General features: G+C 38.1%; 2 protein-coding genes across 2 annotated transcripts in view; both read left to right on the top strand.

Annotated features, from left to right (window-relative positions):
* Positions 1-1,456: 1,456 nt before the first annotated feature.
* On the top strand, positions 1,457-12,821 carry LOC108670699. Its single transcript, XM_018158189.2, has 8 exons — positions 1,457-1,649; positions 1,874-1,936; positions 2,391-2,467; positions 5,450-5,608; positions 5,921-6,036; positions 8,227-9,556; positions 10,142-10,374; positions 10,814-12,821. The coding sequence occupies exons 1-8, from the start codon at positions 1,490-1,492 to the stop codon at positions 11,010-11,012; spliced, it is 2,337 nt and encodes a 778-aa protein (XP_018013678.1). The 5' UTR covers positions 1,457-1,489; the 3' UTR covers positions 11,013-12,821.
* Positions 12,822-16,713: 3,892 nt separating this feature from the next.
* The window catches only part of LOC108670698 (phenoloxidase-activating factor 1), a 9,861-nt gene continuing 5,146 nt past the window's right edge, over positions 16,714-21,428 (top strand). The window contains exon 1 of the mRNA XM_018158188.1: positions 16,714-17,011. Within this exon, the coding sequence (XP_018013677.1) occupies positions 16,714-17,011 (298 nt within the window). The remainder of the gene's footprint in view (positions 17,012-21,428) is intronic.

The raw sequence follows: 21,428 nt of genomic DNA, 5'->3' as shown, positions 1-21,428 counted from the left end.
TTGTGAGTCCTTTGGTGCAATTTGGGACTATCATAGGCAAGAATTTCCTTGGTTTTCATGTCATCTACTGTGATGGCCCCCGCCTGCCCAGCCAGGAATCCAGTGCTTGTGGCATTTATATACCTTCACAAGATAGAGCCATCTCTTGGCGTCTGCATCTGGGGAGCAGTGTGTTGACCGCTGAGCTCACTGCCATATACCATTCACTAGTTATTGTTGAATGTGACTCACATCCCAACTGGGTCATTTGCTCCAACTCTTGCTCAGCTCTGCTTCTCCTGCAGACACAAAAGGGCTTCCACAGCAGGTGCTCATGAGTGGCCTACTGAATCCAGGAGAAGTTGAGGAGACTTAATGCCAATAGACAAGTTATACTACAATGGGTGAAGGCCCATGCTGGAATTCATGGCAATGAACTTTCTGACAGAGCGGCCAAGGTGGGACATGAGCTGAATCATAGCTCGCTCCATCCAGTAGAGTACACTGATGGAAGATACTGGCTGAACAGACAATTCCTTGCGCATTGGCAGGCAACTGGTGCCGGTATGTTGCAGATACAGAGAAGGGTCGCCATCTGTTGACTCTCTGCGATGATTTACTCCCTGTCCCCTGGCTGCACACAAGATCTAGACGTGTCTCAGTTGTACTGGCCAGCTTTTGGCTGGGACATGTGGGTGTGAATGCATACATGCATCACTTTTCCATGTCAGACTCCCCCTTGTGCACCACCTGCAACCAGGATGAAACAATCGAGCACCTTTTACTTGAGTGCAGTCGCTACAGTGCAGCATGCCGGAGACTGAAGCACACCCTCTCTGGCTTAGAAATCCAGACTCTGACCACATGAATATTACTGGGAGGAGGAGACTATCAAAAACGAATACATACAGCACCTTATAATTAAAGCAGTTGCAGAATTTCTCACAAGCACTGGACGTTTGGAAATGCTGTGAAGAGAGACCATTTGTTGGTAGCAACCTTGAAAGCAGGGAAACAGCAAGCATCATCCAGGCCATTTGGAAGTAGTTGCTGTGTATCTCAGGACATTTAAACTACAACGTATCACAATAAAAAATATTCACAATATCACAATCAAAAATAATCACAATATCTGGGAAATGGAGAAGGTGCTGCCATGTTCACTCAGGCCTGAATGCAACTAAAGAATTGGAAGTGGGATTGTGTGGACATCACATGTGCCACATATTGCATGTGATGTCACAAGCAATTATTTTTAGAAACGTTTTGTGGGCCATTCTAGACAATAAATTTAAAAATGTTCAATTCATTATCTATACATAATCATCAGCTTTCATATTATTAGCTTTATGTTTTTGAGCATATAAACCTCTAGAAACTTCCTGATATGTTTGCATGGTGTGTGGTAGTAATAATTTACAAAGCTATCTTGTTTCAGTGACACAGTATATGTATATTTCATGTCTTCTTATTTCTCAGGATCAGTCCAACTGTTCACAGTGTAGTTGTAATGGCATATGAAAGTGCCTTTTTACGGCTGCCACCCGAGGTGCTACAGTGCATATTGAGACACTGCAGCTGGCCAGAGCTTGTTAGTTTGAGCTCAACTTGTCACAAGTTGTACACGGCTGTGCAAGATGAAGCTTTATGGCGTCATCTGGCTAAGACAGGTCAGTAAAGAAATTACATACCAGTATTTCAATTTGAATAAATCTTGACTATAAACATTTACTCTTATGGATGGAAATGTTCTTGAACAGTAATATAAAATTCCTAAATTAATTTGATGAACTTAAAATTTGGTACCTCCATAATTCAGTAGGTAATTGTTTTAATTTTTTTTATTTTAATTTTTTCATCGAATGGAAGGTGTAATTTTCATCATCATTTTCAGAATACCATGTCACAGAGCTCACAGGAAGAATCAACAACACATACAAAAAACTCTATCAAAATTGTAAGTAAACCGATTGTTTGATATGAGAATGAAGCTTATAGGTGATGCTGTCATGCTGAAGTTGTTGAATTTTAGAATTTACATAAATATTGATATGAAAATGTTCCTAATATGTTTCTTTTAATATTAGAACCAGGAAATAATATAATAGAGCAATATATACAAGTATAAATTGATTTGTGTAGACCTCCATCCTTTCCATGTTTAGTGAAGCATTAGATTGATCTTTTGATTGTTTATAACATGAATGCTTTAACACCTTCATAAAGAATTTTAGCATCCTCATAAAGCTCCCTCAGCAGCTATTGTTCAAATTCTTCAAGTGAAAGTGCTGCTAATTAAATGTTTACTACGTACACTGAACTTGTCCTCTCCCTGGAGTTCAATGCAATTTATTCCATTTCTCAATAATTTTTTCATTTCTCATTATTTAATCCAAATTTTGTACTTTCAGTGCTCCATCCATATGGCTGGATGATTGGACTATACTGGTCAAAGATTGACTACTTTGGAGGACTTCTAGAAATTAAGGTAATCTTGTCTTAGAAAATTATTACATTGATTTGTCTGTCATGTAAATCAATGTATTGGTGCTCATGCTCTGAGTTGGGGGTGCTTTTACCTGCTAAATCACTAAAGAAATAATATTTCAGTTACAATCAAGTTCAGAAATAATAAATCAGACTTTATTTCTATATAGAGTTTCAACAGTTTTTCTAGTTTTCTAGAAACTTCCTTTTCAATTACACTTAAGCGTCGAATAATGATTCTGGATAGAAAAGAAACGATCGCATTTCTAAGATAAAAATCCATTTATTCTAATGTTTTGGCTATCTATATACTTTAGCCATTGTCAGAGTGAATAAGATGATAATCTGGAAAGAATAGAAATTCAGATAAAAATACACTAAACTAGAATAGGTCACCTATCAGATTTTATCTATACAAATTAAGGAAATTTGACATCTCTTTGTATTTTACATTGATGTACGGATTATTTTGTCTAATAGCTATTGCCTCTGCTATTCTAAGGTCTATAGCGGAGCCAATCCAATAGGTCATCTGATAGGTGACCTAATCTAGTTTAGTGTATTTTTATCTGAATTTCTATTCTTTCCAGATTATCATCTTATTCACTCAGATGATGGCTGAAGTATATAGATAGCCAAAACGTTAGAATAAATGGATTTTTATCTCAGAACTGTGATCATTTCTTTTTTATCCAGAATCATTATTCAATGCCTAAGTGTAATTGAAAAGGAAGTTTTTAGAAAACTTGAAAAACTGTTGAAACTCTATATACAATCGAGTTCATAAATGCTACAACAATGAAGTATGTAAAGTTCTGCTTCTATGCTGCTGTAACATTCTTATACAAACATTTACGTTCAGTTTTTCACTGGCAGGTTAGCAGTTAGCCCAGCATTTACAGGTCTACTATAAGCAGTCTACTTAAAGGTCTACTATATACTATAATTCATGCAATTTTGGATTTCTGATCCTGTTATTCCTGTAATCCCTAATTCTGTTATTAATAAAAAAAAGCTTTTTTATTCTAATTAAACTAACAAACCCTACTTAAACAGAGGATAATTCAACCCCATTCAACTCTTTCAAAGATAAAAAGTTTAGAATCTGGAAAAAAACATTTGCACTTTTTAAATAAAATTTATATCTACCAATTGCAGAATCAAATTGCAATTTTTGATCCAATCAAAAAGAATGGAATGAAATTTGTGGTCTAGGTATTTTCTTTTCACAATAAGTATCCTGAAAACCTGTCCTAAGAGCCCTTATGTATTCATGGTGCCAGGCTGCAAATGCACCCACATAAACCATCACAGTACAAATTTTTATAAATATGGTATATGATTATATAATTCTGAAGGTTTAAAATAAATCTTTACATATTTTTTGAGGTCCATGACTACCTAGGACATGAAAATTAATATGCCACCTCCACTTGCATTGGCTCTTATACAATTGCAGGGTGTATGTGATGCAATGAGGTTGGCTGTAAACTGCCAAAGCCTGTCACTCTAGTAGAAATTGTGCTACAGTTTGTAGATGGACTTGGCCGTGTTGCCGGCGCTATGGAATGCTTATGTCGGGTTCTTTAGTCTCTGGCAACAATTTAGGTGAATGAAAGTTTCCTTCTTGCTATGGATGTATTGTTAAAGCACGGGGCAGTGATTACAGATGCAGTTGCGAATGGAATGAAATGTAACCAGACATTGGGAGCATGAGTGAGGTATTTGAGCTGCACGAGATAAAACATATACGTAATCAATAAAAGTAAAATCAAATAAAAGAACCTCACTCACAGCAGTTAATCAAAACCAAAACCCCTTAGTATTGATAAAACAATCAAGCTGCAAGCACTAAGTTTAACTTAGTTTGAATATAATTGATAATATGAGTGCACAAGAGTAATGCGAGAGAGAACACACAAGAGATTAAAGTGAACCAAGGTAAACGGCACAATTGCAACTGTGGTAATAACAGCAACTTATTGGGAGAACACGTACATAAATTGAAAACAATTTGGTATTCTCATAATAAAATAGCAAGCATTGAAATTAGAAGATTGAAATAGCAAAGCAACTGAAGCAAAATCATGTAAACAACTCACTATTGTGCAATTAACATTCTTTAGATTAAGAGCAAGCATTGCTAGAAGTGGATAAATGTATGTGCAAAGTATAAACATAAGCAGGAATGAAGTAAATAAATTATTAAGCTGAATAAACACTAACATACCTGGTTTTAAAAGCTTTATACAATATGGATTCTAACAAGCACTCACCAAGGCAATTGCAGTCGCCAGAGCATTGGACATCAATCTGCCTGCTTCTATTAGAACTTTACAATGTCACTGATCAAGCACATGCATGAATAATATAATTATTGGAATTTTCCCCCGTGCCTGAAAAAATAAAGAGAAATATTTGGGATTGAATTAGAACATATACATTGAGTGAACAAATGAATAACAGATTTGGTTTGCGATGAAAAATACTGAAATAACCAACCGGCTACAGCCGTGTGGGCAGATATTGAAGTGTGTGTTGTTTGTGTGCATTTTGTGAAGGATGATGGCTGCGATGGACTTTTATGGCCTGTATATGTGCCAGTGGAAGGGTGATTCATTTTCTAGATATAAATTTGTGTTTTGAATCTGACAATAATGAGTTTCTGAGGGATTTCAGTTTCTGTGCTTGTCTTTTTTTTTATTTGGGTTAATAAAATGTCTTTTGGTTGATTATTACCTATTCTAAGTATTTTTTGATATAGGTAATGACATGCATCTTCTGTGGAACTGTATGTGCATGACGAGGTGAGTGTAGTTAATGGTTTGGTAAATGTTTTTGTGATGGCATGGAAGGATAGTTTAGTGGTTTGCAATGACTTGTAAGAGTTCCACTAGGTGTGGTTTTATTACAATGTCAGCCACTCACTAGGTCTTGATTTAATTTTTGGCTAATGTGATGAACCCTCTGTGTCTTGGTATAGTTGTGTGGTGACAGCATTGTGGCAACATCGCTGCGCATCACTGATGAAGGCGTGCTGGAAGAAAGCCCTTGCTTTGAAGTGAATGCCACCTCCCTGCCTCCTGTTCAGCTCTGCTCCATGATAGAGCGTCCTCATGCCACACACATATCCCTCAGTAAGGTCAGTCTCACCTTTTCTAATTTCTTGCAATAAAAAGTTAAAATTGTCGTCTATGCCAGGAACACTTTTTCCTAGCTATATCATCATATCTGTTACAAATGTTATGATTACATTCAATTACTTGTACCATAACATGAAACATCAAGGTATAGCGCACTGTGTGTTGTACTACATTCCTTGTTGTAAATAATTAGCCTAATTAATTTACATCTAATATTTATTTGTTACTCATTTACAACTCGTCAGGGATTCTTTTGAAGTCAAAGAGTATTTTGCTCTAACTTAATTAATTTGTGTTATTTTTGTGTCCAGGATGGCGAGTCTCTCCGTCAGAAATGTCAGTTCCACGACACCAAGTTTGCCCAGGGCTACTACAACTATAACACACTTGATGGTTTCCGGGCCATGACCATAATAGATGCTCACAGGTGAACTCATGCTATCTTTTGTGTTACACATTTATATGCTCACTGCCTTCTTATTCACATTTAAATTCTGGGACAATTTAAATACCAACAGGCAATGATGAGCTTTTTATATGTAAGCAACATTGCTACTTAAAATGTACTCCAATACCTCATTTTTATCAAACACAAGAGCTCGTTTTGTAACACATTGTCAATATTCATCACAATTGTTCATACCTTAAGGCCCTGATTGAGAACCGAGAGGCTTCGAACAGGCTCGGCTCTTCCCTACGCGTTTCTTCACTAATTAGGATAGACTTTACTCCACTCACAAATGAGATGGCGATATGGATTTTTCCATACTTACCCAGCTATTTATTTATAAGCGTCGACCAGTAACAAAAAATATGTAAATTTTGTATTAAAAGAGTTTTAATGAGAGGAAATTTCAAGAAACTTTGGATGTTATTGTTCATCATGTCTGCGACTTTTTTACTTTTTTCGATATGTAAACGGGGTGTAATTTTTATTCTCCATTGAATGGTATACTCGGCATTCCTTGATCAGCCTCCTTGTTGTAAATATTTTCTACCAAAATATAGTTATGATCGAGTCTGCTGATACGCGGAGGGAAAATCCCGCATACTAGTTGCTCAAATGGAAACGTTGTGCAATGTTTGAGGGGAAAGAGACGTCGTAAATTACTCAACTGTCAGTTCACGACGGATGGCATGGTAAAGGTGAAGTCAATGAGGGGCGAAGAATAAGACATGGCCAGTGGTCGGCCTAGTCCAATTAGTTATAGCCGACCGTTGGCCATTCCTCGGCCACCTGAAAGCGACCAGTTGCCGCGAAGAAGGGTCTGGCTAGGATATCATATTACAAAGAGTACAAGCTCGAGGGTAGCGACTGGCCGAGCTTTGGGCAGATCAAGGATTTTACACGATGGTCGCGAAAACCTCGCTCTCAGACTTCGCTGCATTCTGACTACAAGCCTTAAGGCTTTGTACCGCGAGTCATTAAGCAAAGGGCTAGTCTACTTCAAGTCATCAACGCAGTAAGAGAAACGGCGCCTAAGCCAGTAGTGCTGGGGATAGCATGGATAGCAACCTTAACACTATAGTAATTGGCTGATAGAAAATTCTAAGCTTGCATATAATAGCAAATATAGGATGCTTGATCTTGTATATAAGTTTTCTTTTATATAGGTAATTTTTTTAATTTCTTATTTTTACAAATTTTCAGATTATAAATACAAATACAACTTTCTTAATGTGTTACACTATTTTCCACGTTGCTCATGAATGTCAATTAAATCTACATTTAAGACTTATTACCACGTTTTTCTTAGCTTCATTTCGATTCTGTCTGTCTGTCATCAAAATTTTAAACCTTAATTTAGAGCACTTCTGAAGATCCTAGAAACTTGAAATTTGGCATGCATGCTTAGGCTGCCTAACAATTCAAGATTTGATCATCAGAAATAATAATTAAAAAAAATTTTTTAGAAAAAAATTAAAAAAAATAGAATAAAAATTTACGGTTTGGGCTTGAGTTTTTTCTCAAACATCCAGACTTGCCAACCCTGGAAATTGATTTGAATTGCTAAAATTGCTAAACTAAAAAGTAGAAAATAAATAAATATAAAAGCCATTTTTAAAAACCCAAGTTTTTCTGGTTTTTACAGAACTAAAAAATAATGAAATAAAACAATTTAAAAAAACTTAAAAAAAAAACACGTTTTCTTAACAGACAAAAAAGAAAAACATTTACTTTTACATAACTTGAATGTTATGTAAGAGTAAATGTTTTTCTTTTTTGTCCGTTAAGAAAACGTGGTTTTTAAAAGTTTTTTCATTTGTTTTATCTCATTATTTTTAGTTTGGTGAAAACCAGAGAAACGTGGTTTTTAAAAATGGTTTTTATATTTATTTTTATACCAATTATAACTCATACTTCAACCATTAAGGTTGCTCTACTGAATGTGCATTTTAGTACTTTGCTTCCTTGATTTTAGCCTTGATATCATAATGCCATTGAGAAGATAGTGTAATTTAAAGAATCAGGGACTTGCATTTGTGGCTTTTAAATTGTGTGATTTGTTTGAAGTGCCTTGAAACTGAAAAAGAAACTTTGATTGTAATGCCGGTTTTGGTCTTCATTTATTCACTCTTCAACACTGTTAATGTTTTGATCCCTACCCTGCTGCAGACTTGGTATCGTCCATCAGCCCCTCAGTGTGCCGCCCATGTCAAGCATTCCCCGCGAGCTGTGGAATGCCGCGCCTATGAGCAATTCGCCGCCAGCTCCGAACACAAAGCAATCACTGGACTCTCACGGATCAACCAACGGTTGCGGTTTAGATGCATCTTCTCGAGTGCCTGGCGGCGTTTTTCAGAAGAGAGTAGAGGATCACAGACGTGCCTCCAGCGACCCCAGAAGTAACGATAACTATTGCACGGGTGAGCGTAACCTCTCTGACGATAACGACGCGTACGGTAGCAACAGCAATGCTTGGCCTGGCGCACGACCGAGTCGGGCTGTAGGACGCTCGCCCTACTCCTCGATGTCCCTAGGCGAGCGTTCTGGTGCTGGTCTCTCTGACTCCAGCGCTACGCCATGTTCCAGCTCCAGGCAAATCTCCTACTCTCACAGCCAATCCAGCTCCATCAGTGACGACAGCTTCCTAGGCGAAAACTTCAAGGAGACCACAGATAAAATATTCGAAGGAATCGTTCCTTTACGTGAGCAAAGTCATCAGAATGGCGCTATTTTCGGTGCAGAAGCCAGTGGTAGCACGTCGACTCTAGTTTATAATCTTTTAGCAGAGCTTGGTAGGAAAACTGATTATGCTCTTAACAGTCGAGTGTTGGCAGCTGAGATGGACGTAAGAGAAAATAATAACGGTGCATTCGGGAGGCTAGGGAGCTTACACTCGTCACATGACGATCTTCTTGACGAGAGCTCCCTGAACGGCAGTCCAAGCAGTCGTGGCAACACCTTCTCCAAGAGCTCGACGAACGATTCTATCAGCACAGCATCAAGCTCATCTACTGATAGCTCGGCAATGGTGAGGGAGAAGAACGCGGCTGCGCAATTCAATGAAGCTGCAGCTACCCAACCCTCGTCTACCACTGGTTCAGGTGCTGAGGCGACTGCTAGCTGTGACGCAGGTGAGGCGAGTCCTTCCGTCTCCAGTCTACTAGGAGCCTCTCCGTTCTACCTTAACAGCGCAATTGGAAGCTCAAGACAGGAACTTGCGCAGCTCTACAAAGAGACGCACTGCAACCCCTTCCCTGCTCACAGTGCCTCAGGGAACCTGCGTCGCTCTTCAAGCAGCGACCCGTGGTTAGACTCACGCAGGCGCGACGACTCAAGTACGCGACTCAGGGCTCAGGAGAACGTCTCATCACCGGTGACGGCGCCCTCGCAACTGCTGCCCCACGTCCTAAAGCCTGGTCTCTACTGCGGCCACTACGGTCCTCACGGCTACGAGATCGTCATGCTCGAGTACAAGATAAAAGAGATCGTCCTCATCAAGGTACAGCTACGAATACAAGAGCCATGACAACTGTCACATCAAACCGAAATGTTTTTGCACACTATGATCTTCATTCCGAATTTCACACATTCGAAACAATGCTTATATAGCTCACATAGAGTCCAGTTTCTAATTAGTCTAATATTTCGATAATAACGGGCTGCATCTGGGCTGGAAAAAATCAATGTTGACTATAAATTGCTACATTTAGTTACGTTATGGTTCCTCTCAAAGCCTGATAGTTTGTTGTGTAAGCGTTCCATTTTCTGATTGTCTGTCTCATTTTCTTTACTTCTTGTTTAAATTACTGCAATCTTATAAAATTGTATTACGGACCATGCAAGTATAGTGAACGATGGGATTATATATTTTGACAGGAGTACAATACTGTACAAATCTCAAGTTTTCCGTATTGTATCATACATGACTTGGAGTTCAGATACATTGCGCCCAAACAATTAACTTGCTTTAAATTATGCTTAACTTTGTCATCTGCATGTCTCATTGCTCCAGTCATGAAGTATATTGTATTGAATCATGATCAGTCATGAAGTACATTACTTGGAACCTTCAACGCCGCAACAGATCCTGGGGGACCAGTACGTGCCCACGCGAGAGATCACCGTCAAGATCTGCCTGCCCTTCTCGTTCAGCCTGACGGCGAAGGAGCAGCGCACCAAAGGCTGCAATGACCTCATAAAGATAGAGCCAGAGTCCAGCAAACTGCCGCTCAGCCACTGTCAGAAACAACCTTTTGTGCTGCCGCCCTTCTGTTCTCCTGGGGTCGAGACTAACATTCCCTCCACATGCTGGGCCAGGTAACTCGCTAGGTTTGCAAATATGTTGCTAGTATTTGTATAAACTTTGCTTCTGTGATAAGTTGACACTATAAACTTGTATGTCTTCGGAGAATCAGATAAGATACATTTTTACAACACTTCTCTTTAACTTCACTTCTTGTTTGTTTGTTCGTCTGCTACAAATATTACAATCGATATTTAACACATTTTTACCTGTCTAATCGATCTGAAAATTTGCACACGTGCGCAAAGTCGGCGACAATGCTTGAATCAATTGACAGAATAAATAATTTAAATTTTTGCAACTTTTTTAAAATTAGAAAAATTGAACAATAATTTTGGTTATATTAAAAATAAAATTAGAAATACATAGTACTTGTGTAACATCGGAGACACTGGCCTCGTTAAGTGTTGTATTTAAAAAGGAATTTTTAAACGCATATTATTTCCATTTCAGGTATCACGGCTTCGGACAACTCGCCAACCTCTTCCATAGTCAACCCAAGTTTTCTCGTGTGCACGTGGTTGTGTTCAGCAACGAGGAATTTGGTGTACTTTTCCTATCCCTGAAGACGTTCATGATGTTCCGTCACATCAAGCGAGACTTTCCTCAGCGACCGCTTACAAATCGCCTGGAGAGAAATGTTATCAAATGACGACGAGGAAGCCGAAGCAGGAGAAATCGATGCCAGCCTCCTTGACTGTGCTGTAAGAATGTCAAGCGTAGAGTTGAATTTGATGCTTGTGTGAACTATTTTTGAAGAACTACTTAAATGAAGCGCACGCATTCACGGTGCAAATTATGATGTTGTATGAATCTGAAGTGGTGGAAGAAAAGGTTTATTTATCGCACAAATATGATGTATCATCAAAACTCGTGGCCATCGACGTTTCTAAGTTTATGTAAAAATGCAAATTAAAAAAATGAACTTCAATTTTAGGTTCAAAATTGCGAATGCTCGAAACAACCAACGTCCCATGGCAATGTGTCGAGGTACGCAAGCATATTTTCTACTTTTTTTTTGCAGACGAGTGTTCACTGCATTTATCAAAATGATGTGTAGGATTACTTTACTGACTTTTAACATAACATAATACTTGCATCTCTCGTTTGAGTAGGTCTCCTGTTGCTGTTTAGTCCAGCTGTTTGCTCAGCAGATGCTGGCCTGACATCTTTCACTTCGCCTATTTGGTCAAACGTCAAAACTAAGGAAGTATTATATTTATTATACAGCTGAATATTTTTGGCTCGCCTCTCAAAAATTTACATGTTCCAATGTTGACATCTTGGTGGAGTTTGTCTGATTTGCGTTGCCGTTGCGTCAAGAGGCTGAAACGAAATGCAAGGCTTGTCAGTTTTCCGGCAACCACTTTGTTGTGAAGGCGGTGAGATTGTTCAATAGTAGCGAGTTAAGTGGGCTTTGCAAAGGCTTTGTCGTGGCGACTAAATGTTTGTGCTTTTCTCGGCTTGCGTTTACGTCTCACCTGCTAGACGACCTAACTGCTTATCTTGGACGACAATCCTGCTCATGATTCAGAACGAGAAGTAACCTTTAGACGTTATCACCATGCTTAAATATAATTAAAATCAATAAGCTCTTAACGAAGATACTTTTGCATTTGCATTTCATTTTGTTGTCTTCCATCATGCCCATAGATCTGCTTATACAACTACGGAAGGTATCCGTCTGAGATTGGTTTGGCGAGGGCTTATGTTTTGAGTAGATTATCTTCAGTTCGGGATTTGTTAATCAGATCGAGTATCTCCCACTTAAGATGTTCGTAGTCAAATTTTATCCGTAATTCTTTTATACCTGTTCTATTTGTTGCATAGTGACGGTAGTGCTTCTGGATTTTTTCAAGTTGAGTTTTCAGTTCTTAGTCCTTTATTTCATATTCATTTCGCATACATTATGCATTTTTTAGGTGTTGAATATCCCAGAAAATGATTCCCTGGACTATTTCTTGCAGAAAACTTGTTGGGTGTTGTTACTTCAGAGACCTGCACGCTTAACGATGTAATTAGACAAAATAGAACATAAATATTAATTCATTTGAATCAGCAACCATTTTAGAATGTTGTTGATGAGAGGGTCACTTAGTGGCCTCGGCATCATTTCTCGTGCTCAATGGTACTCAGCCTGCAAGAGTCTTAAGTGTTGATTGTAAACCCGCTAGAGTTAAGCGATGTTGCCCTTGTCTCCTGCCTTGTGCCCCTGTTGTGTCGTAATGCAGCGTTGCCGTACATCACGAAAGCAAGCACGCGTGAATATTTGACCCATGTTCATCCCTAGTTTAGCGAGTATGAAACCCATGAGTATGCTTGACCCCATCTTACGCTTATCAAACTGAACTGTAAACACAGACAGACAGATCAGTATAGCTTTAAAAGTAGATTTAGATATTCGGTTAAACCCCTGTCTAGTCATTGTTGTCTCAAGCTGTCGACATTTGAGCCCCTAGAATTTCTTTTTCATATTATAAGCTATGTTGCCTTTAGACTAGGATCTCGGTTCTAGAGCTCAAATGATTCATACCATGTCTAAACTATTATTTTGTTAGCCCTGTATTATGCTCATTAATTGAGATTAGTAAGTTATGCAATGGCTCATTATCTGACCGAAACGAAATATCTCTGTAAACTTCCTAGTGTGATTTTTCCTTATTTTCTGAATCATAACTACGTAGACCCTCCAAACCTGTTGCCTCGTGTCGAAATGCCTCAAGACGACTATACTAATTCTATCCTTAGGAACGTAGGCTTGTATGATAGCTACCCTGCTGTGATTAACCACATATTATACGCGCCCTGTATTTGATGTATCATTCCTTCTGAATTTCGTTAATAACTCAACTTTCCCATTATTTCTAGCCTTATGGGGTGATGGTGCTGCGTCGATATCATTATTGAAATTAGCTGTTTTTTCATGAAAATGGCATGCGCATAATATTGGAAATTTTACAAGAACCAGTTTTAATGTCTAGTTCGTTTGCTTCATGGCAGCGCAAATTTAAAATTTTCTAATTTGGCTATCATAATTAGTGATGTAACCATGTCCTAAAGACTTGAAGAGCTTTGAGAAAAACATCGTCGAATGCTAGGTATTATGAGTTATCCGTAGGTAGAAGCACCATTTAGAAAAATATTAGTATTGAAGCCAAAGATGTATTTACAATTGTTGAACGATATTACGCATGAAGTTTCCAAGCGATGTATTGCTTGTTTGTGTACAAGGCGCTTCATTCTAACATAAATAGGATTTTTTTTCGTATTAAGTGCAATCACATTTCAAAACTTCTTTTCCAATTTACCATTTTCTTGTTCAACAGGCATCGTGGCCCCCGCAATGTGAAACGTCTACGTAGAAAATTAACTGAAACGATTTGGATATTATATGTACAAGTCTAAATTAAATTTCGAAGTATAAATTCAGACTTATTCCTTTATTGAATGATAATAACAGAAAAAGTATAATGTAAAGATGCAAGTTATTTTGATGCTTTGATCGTGGATGTTTTTAAATAAATTTTTCTTTGCTGTTCAGCTTTTAATCTACTATGCAAGTTGCTTAATAAGCGATATCCGGACATGCGGCTCGCACTCGGTGGTTGCCTAATGTTGTGTTGCTAGGTAACCAATATCCAAAATGACGCCAGACAAAATAGAGAACTGGACCAAGAAATTATTCTGTTGCCCCCATACCCGGACCGGGGTAGTGTCAGAGACTCAGAGTAGATGTAGTAGGTCAGTGGTATGCTCAAAAATCTCTAGTCACTTCTCCCACAGAACAAATTGAATGCTCCAGGCTCGGTGATGGCAGGCTGGACCATTTGGCAAATTGGCCCTAGGCCCATGAATCCTTGTGTTCAAATGACAAGATTAGTGCTAGGTAAGGGTTAATAAATGGTAGACTAATCAGGTGCAGAATTTAACTCTCATAAGACACAGATACCTATGTTGCCTAATGGCTTTAATTATTATTATATTATGAAGCCTAATGGCTTCAAACTATCGCCAGTCATGAAAAGATCCGGTCAAATGACACGAGTTTAGATCTATGAACAAGGCACGAAATGGAAAAGAATCGGCGACAGGCCACATCAGGCCTACACTTCAGAGCCGACATCACTATGTTATGTTATGTTATGTTATTACAGATTGGCTTGCCACTGCCAGACGGTGAGCCCAGACCCAGACTTACACAGTTACAGAGTACAGACTACAGACTAGGGAGCCATTTTTAGCCGTGACTTGTGAGGCATTAGCTGTGAGGGTATTATTGCAGATTAACTACATCCAAAAAAAAGGGTGTTTTTTTTTTAATTATATGTTTTTTGGGGTGTATGCGGCTTACGTCTGTTCCTCCACAAACTGCTCGTACTCGGCAGCGCGACGTAGAATTGATGACCGGGATTGCGCGAACACGTGCACCAAGTGAATCAATTTTCATTACATTGCGCGAACTGTGCACAGCAATAGATTAAAAAAAGTGAAAATACGCGGGAAAATTCACCGAAAACATACATCATCCTGAGTGTGGCAGATTTGTAATCTACACCCCAAAAAACATATAATTAAAAAAAAAAAACACCCTTTTTTTTGGATGTAGTTAATCTGCAATAATACCGCTGTGAGCCTGTGAGGTGTATGCCACAGTCAGGAAGATGTGCCAGGTGCGTGGGAATTTTTATTATCATTGCATCAATTTGTGCTGTGCGCCGTAATATGCCGGTAAAAAAGTTCACCGTGCGCCAGCCTGCGCCGTGCTCCTAAAGTTGTTTAAAGATGAATGCCCGGCAACGCTATCACATACAAACAAATATCTGCATCACGTTGACTAGATTTCTATAGTGTTAACTCAGGTTCTAACTTCTAAGAGTTGGCAATGTTATGAATAATTATTCATAGATCACAATTCGGTTGGAAATTAATTACAAAACTGAATAGTAGAAAGCAACAATCCACATGGCTTGAGATTGGCTCCTTCAGTCCTTCTAACGAAGGACTGACTTTGGCACCATGGTGCAGAGAGTGATAAAGATTTGAAAGATATTCGGAGACGAATTAGCAGACAAATTTACTACTTCGAAGATCTTGCCGACGCCATTTACCAATCTTCCCGAAGCTTCGGCGATGCAGTCAACCTTCTAGAAACTTCGGCTATGCTGCCTACGATGCTTTCTGTGAGGCGACGTTTTCCGCAGAAGCAGAACGGAAGAAAAACGAAAGAACAAAACATCAATGAGCTGCCTCAGTCTGTGGCATCCAGCTGACCAGCGTACAGCTCCAACTGATCAACACATTCGACAACCTTCTAGAGCCTTCGGCGACGATTTTCTCTAATCTTCAGCAAGGCAGAGCAGAAGAGAGTACACGGAAACAGCACTGGCAACAGTGTGAAATAAAATCTTCAGCAATCTTATTTAATTTATTGTTTCACTTTAAATGCTTTACCAACACATTTTTTAGCATAATTGTACAAGTTTACTCTACTACTACTCTTGGTCGGATTGTTTACATTACATCGTGACGCGTTAGGGACGCTTGACAGGGCTCCATTGTACTGTCTTCTCTTCCTTGCAAGTAGATAAATACATACATTATGATACATACATAGATAGTGTAGATACATACATAGTTCATCAGGGTTGGCGATTTTTTTGATTTTTTTAAAAAAATCAAAAAAATCAAAAATCAATGATTTTTTTTATTTTTTCATGATTTTTTTGATTTTTTCATGATTTTTTTGATTTATTTGATTTTTTTGATTTTTTCAGTTTTTTTGTCTTTTTGAGGTGTTATTTTTTATGTTGCAACTAGCCTACTAACAATAACAGTATATGGATCATAATGGATGGTTAATAAAATACATAAAAATAACTTTTTTAAAAAACTACGTTTTTTTCTTGTGTAAACCTATTCTGCTTCTGGTGTCAGCATTACTAATCCCTCTGCAATACCCACCTGGTCACAAATGCCACCTCTCAGCCTTGATGACATTGTACCACCTACTCGGCTACTCCTAGTGCTAATACAAGCAATGAGGTAAGAGACCACTTGGTTAATGATGACATTGAAGTCCTTGATATTGTGATACATTTGAGGGCTTTCATCCCACAATGGAAGGTCATATTGATATTGATATACCTGCCTCTGCGGCTGCCTCACCAAAAACCAATGCTCAGTTGGGATCTCACTCATCTCAGCCTCCTGTACGTGTACATCAGTCATACCCAAAGAGCTCTGATTCAAATTCTAAAATAGTTATAATAGAGCCTGTTGCAGATCTTGATGGCCCTAATGCCCGTCCTTTAAACAAATTTTTCTCTAATGAAATCTCTCTAAGCAAAGTAAGCATGGCTCTTGCAAACTCGCCTTTTGGCATAGCTGGTATTGGCCACATTTCTAGGAACCCCAGGCGTCAGCTCCTGGTTGTTTCAATGAAAGATGAATCTCCTAATGATTCGACTCAGCTCTTGAGCCAGGGTGCAGAGAGTGATAAAGATTTGAAAGATCTTCGGAGACAAATTAGCAGACAAATTTACTTCTCCGAAGATCTTGCCGACGCCATTTACCAATCTTCCCGAAGCTTTGGCGACGCAGAGAACCTTCCAGAAGCTTTGGCGTCTGGTGATTATGCCAACGATGCTCTCTGTGAGGCGACGTTTTCCGCAGAAGCAGAACGGAAGAAAAACAAAAGAACAAAACACCAATGAGCTGCCCTAGTCTGCAGGATGTGGCATCCAGCTGACCAGCGTACAGCTCCAACTGATCGACACATTTGGCAACCTTCTAGAACATTCGGCGACGATTTTCTCTAATCTTCAGCAAGGCAGAGGAGAAGAGAGTACACCGAAACACCACTGGCAACAGTGTGAAATAAAATCTTCAGCAACCTTATTTAATTTATTGTTTCACTTTAAATGCTTTACCAACACATTTTTTAGCATAATTGTACAAGTTTACTCTACTACTACTCATGGTCGGATTGTTTACATTACATCGTGACGTGTTAGGGACGCTTGACCGGGCTCCATTGTACTGTCTTCTCTTCCTTGCAAGTAGATAAATACATACATTATGATACATAGATAGATAGATACATACATAGTTCATTGAAGACCAGAGAATTCTTTTTTTGGCAATTTTCTTATTAGTGTTTTCAATAGATCGAACAATATTTTTCGTTTGCACTTTTAACTTGATAATGAATGATTAATACATTTGAAACGTTGTTAAAGAAATAAAAATGTCCATCAGTACCTATGCTGATTTTCGATTTACCAGTGCAAATGAAAAATATTATTCGATCTATTGAAAAATCTAATAAGAAAATTGCTAAAACAAATTCTCTGGTCTTCAATGAAACCTGCTTAAAGGAACAAATTTTGCCAACCTATACTAATAGATACATATATAGATAGATACAGACATACATGCATTACATAAATGACCAGTGATGTATGTATGTACATACAGACATACGCGGGAGATGTTACATAGCACTGCATGACCTATGCTTGTTTCCCGCCCTTTTGTGATCAAGCCAGTCACACATGAGGCAGTCGTACCACACCCGCCGATGGTAAGCATACCATAGTTGTATTCTTTTATGGTGTGGTATGTATACGCCTCTGATGGTATTGTAATCTTTCTTCTAATTGTTCCAAAATTTTCACAGCTGCTCGCCTATGAGAACGTGCATATTTTCGTCCCAGCCATTGCAGTCCCTTCAGCATTCCTTTCTATGCCGATGGTTTGATATAAAAAATATATACATTATACAGATACATCTGCATTATTTAATGGCTTTGTTGTTAAAAGTATATTTTCTGGTAAGAATTTGTAAGAATATTAGACGAAATTTTTGAATATTCGTTACTCGGTAATTAGAATGACGAAATACTGCTTTATCAGTTTATGGTATAATAATCAAGAAATTATAATTATTAATATTATAATTATCTCAATTGCAAGGTATAATATAATAATAGCAGTCGTTTGTAAATATTTTTTGTTAAGAAGTATTACGTTAAGAAGTTTCAAAGAATTCTTTGATTGTATAGGATGTATTTAGAAAATAATTGCTGAAAGATGCTGGGGGATAGTAAGGCAGGGAAACAGTGACACGGGGTTAACGTCTTGCGGAGTAAGGTGATGACGCATTACCGTTTGGTACAGTTCACAATTGCGGCAATGCAGTGTGGTCAGTGGACACTTAGGATAACAGCATGTGTAAAAAGTGATGGAATGGGTTATAAAGCATTGGAGAACAACGAATTGACCGTTAACTATGTGGAGTAGCAGCTTGTGTGCTGGAGCAGTGTTTGTTTAAAGTTTGTTTGCTGAGATAGGTCAATTGACTACAGCTGCTTAGGTGCCAGGATGACAATATCTATAGCAATTAGATGGTTGATGTTACAACATATTGACCGTTAACTATGTGGAGTAGCAGCTTGTGTGCTGGAGCAGTGTTGGTTCAAAGTTCGTGTGGTGAGATAGGTCAATTGACTACAGCTGCTTAGGTGCCAGGATGACAATATCTATAGCATTTAGATGGTTGATGTTGGCTCCAGGGCTGATTTGAGCGTTAATTTGCTGGTCTACGGCTGCGCACCCCTTTGCTCAACATGAGCAAGCAGCGGAAAGAGGTCATCTTCCTTTTGCTTATTTTTGTACATGCTTGCATATTGCATTTATCTAAAATTTTGGGTGTGATTGCTTGTTTCGGCTGAGCAGATAGCTTTTGGTCCGAATAAGGGACTCCAGTACCTTAGTTGAAATTTTATTTCATTGCTTGTTTGTCACATAAGTGACTTGTGAAAACATTCGCTCCACGAATGCATTGGAGACAGGTCAAAGTAGACAAGTGATGCAATAGGCAGCCAGTTCAAGATCAGTGAAATATTGAATGGCACCCCAGAATGCAAGTGGCACTCCAATAAGTGGCACACTATAAATCAAAACCTCCAAACAAAAATGGTGGAGCTTGCGTCGCAGAGATCGGTTTGAGAACATCATTCGTCCTAGGCATATCATCACTGATCAGTAAGCAATCATTATCAAGGATCATCACTCTCCTGCTTATATTGTACTACACACTGTTGGTAAATGTTAACAATTAGATTGGGGTTATTTCATCAAGCGGTAAACTTGCGGGTCCAAAAATGGTGGGAAAGCTCTAGGCTAGTCGCGCCGCTCTGAAGATAATCTATATAATCCACGCCTACGCTGGAGGAAGCTAAAATTTCCGAGGTGGCACCTAATGCAGTAAATTTGCAGTAAGCCAGAAAATACCAGATTTAGGCAAATATACCAGATCTTAAATGTTCATACCAGACACCTCCTGAAAATACCAGATTTGTGAAATTTGGTATAGAAATATACCATCTGCCAACGCTGTTGTAGACATTTGGACATTAAACTAAACTTGTCTTGGCCATTAAAGTAAACTTTCTCAAAGCGACTTTCTCGAACCTTCGGCAACGATTTTCTCAAAGAAACCTTCTTGAATCTTTGGCAAAGCAGAGCAAAAGAAAGTACACTGAATCACCGATGACTACAGTCCAATTGTAAATAAACTAAAAAATTTTCAGCAACCTTATTTTATTTATTGTTTCACTTTTCATCGTATTCTTCAATACGATGTTTTTTTACTCTTCAATACACTGTTCTTACTCTTCAATACGATGTTCTTACTCTTCAATACGATGTTCTTACTTTTCAATACGATGTTTTTACTCTTAAATACAATGTTCTTATTCATCAATACTATGTTCTTATTCTTCAATACTATGTTTTTACTCTTAAATATGATGTTCTTATTCATCAATACGATGTTCTTATTCTTCAATACGATGTTCAAACTCTTCAATACGATGTTATTACTCTTAAATACGATGTTCTTACTCTTCAATACGATGTTCTTACTCTTAATACGATGCGAAAGCGATGTTCTTGAAAAAGATGACTCGCCGAATGTTTTTGATAAGATGCTCATGAAATCGATGGCCCGCCGACAAACTTAATTATTAATCCTTAATATAATGTCCTTATTTCATGACTTATTATTAATCCTATCAAGTCCTGTCAAAAATATTTACTTGCGTTAAGCGCGGTTGCATCAACTACTGCCTACAAAAATTATCTGCAACGTTTACTGCATAATCATATATATGATATATCGTACTCATTTATTATGAAAGTCTCACTAGAGTGATCATATGTCTATTTATTTGCATAATTATTACCAGAATTATGATATATTATCATAAATTATTATTAGAATTATCATAAATTATTCTTCATCAAATTCGATTCCGCCGGAACACTTGTGTTACTATCATGGATACAGTATTGAAGGATATGCAGTGAATGTTAAATTGCATCATCGCAAACACCGGGCTTGGCGGTATCGTTTTCTTGCCCACCAACTCCAAGATGAAATAGTTTAATCTTTATTTCAAACGTACAAGAAATTTTATCTTCTACTAATACTTACTAAATAGTTTACCATACAGTGGGGGGAAATAAATATTCGTACACTTGAAAAATCATATTTTAATGTATGTAAGTACACAAACTTAACAGGAAAAGTGATTTAAATTATGTATAAAGACGCATAGTATTCAAAAATACTATCAAAAGAAATTAAATCTCAATGCAACAAAAAACAATGGAACATGTTCACTTTTCGGGTGAAAAAAGTATTCATACAAAACAATAAATCCGCATTATTTTAATTTAATACTTGGTTGAATACCCTTTTTTCAGCTCAACAGATACCAGTCTATTTCTATACATCTCGACCAATGATTTGCAGATGCTGACTGGTATTTTATACCATTCTTCTTGGCACACCACCTTAAGATTCTCAATGTTTGTTGGGACCTTTTCTTGATTTGAATCTTCAAATACCGCCACAAATTTTCAATCGGATTTAAGTCCGGCGACTGGCTTGGCCATTCCATAACGTGTACATTTCTATCAGCGAACCATTTCTTTGTGGATCTTGCAGTACCCTTAGGATCGTTATCCTGCTGGAAAATCCAATCACCAGGTAGCTCTAGTT

Source organism: Hyalella azteca, unplaced genomic scaffold (genome assembly GCF_000764305.2).
Source record: "Hyalella azteca isolate HAZT.00-mixed unplaced genomic scaffold, Hazt_2.0.2 contig3763, whole genome shotgun sequence".
In the NCBI taxonomy this organism is placed as follows: Eukaryota; Metazoa; Arthropoda; class Malacostraca; order Amphipoda; family Hyalellidae; genus Hyalella; species Hyalella azteca.
Note: the sequence above shows the minus strand (reverse complement) of the source record. Positions and strands in the feature narration are given on the sequence as shown.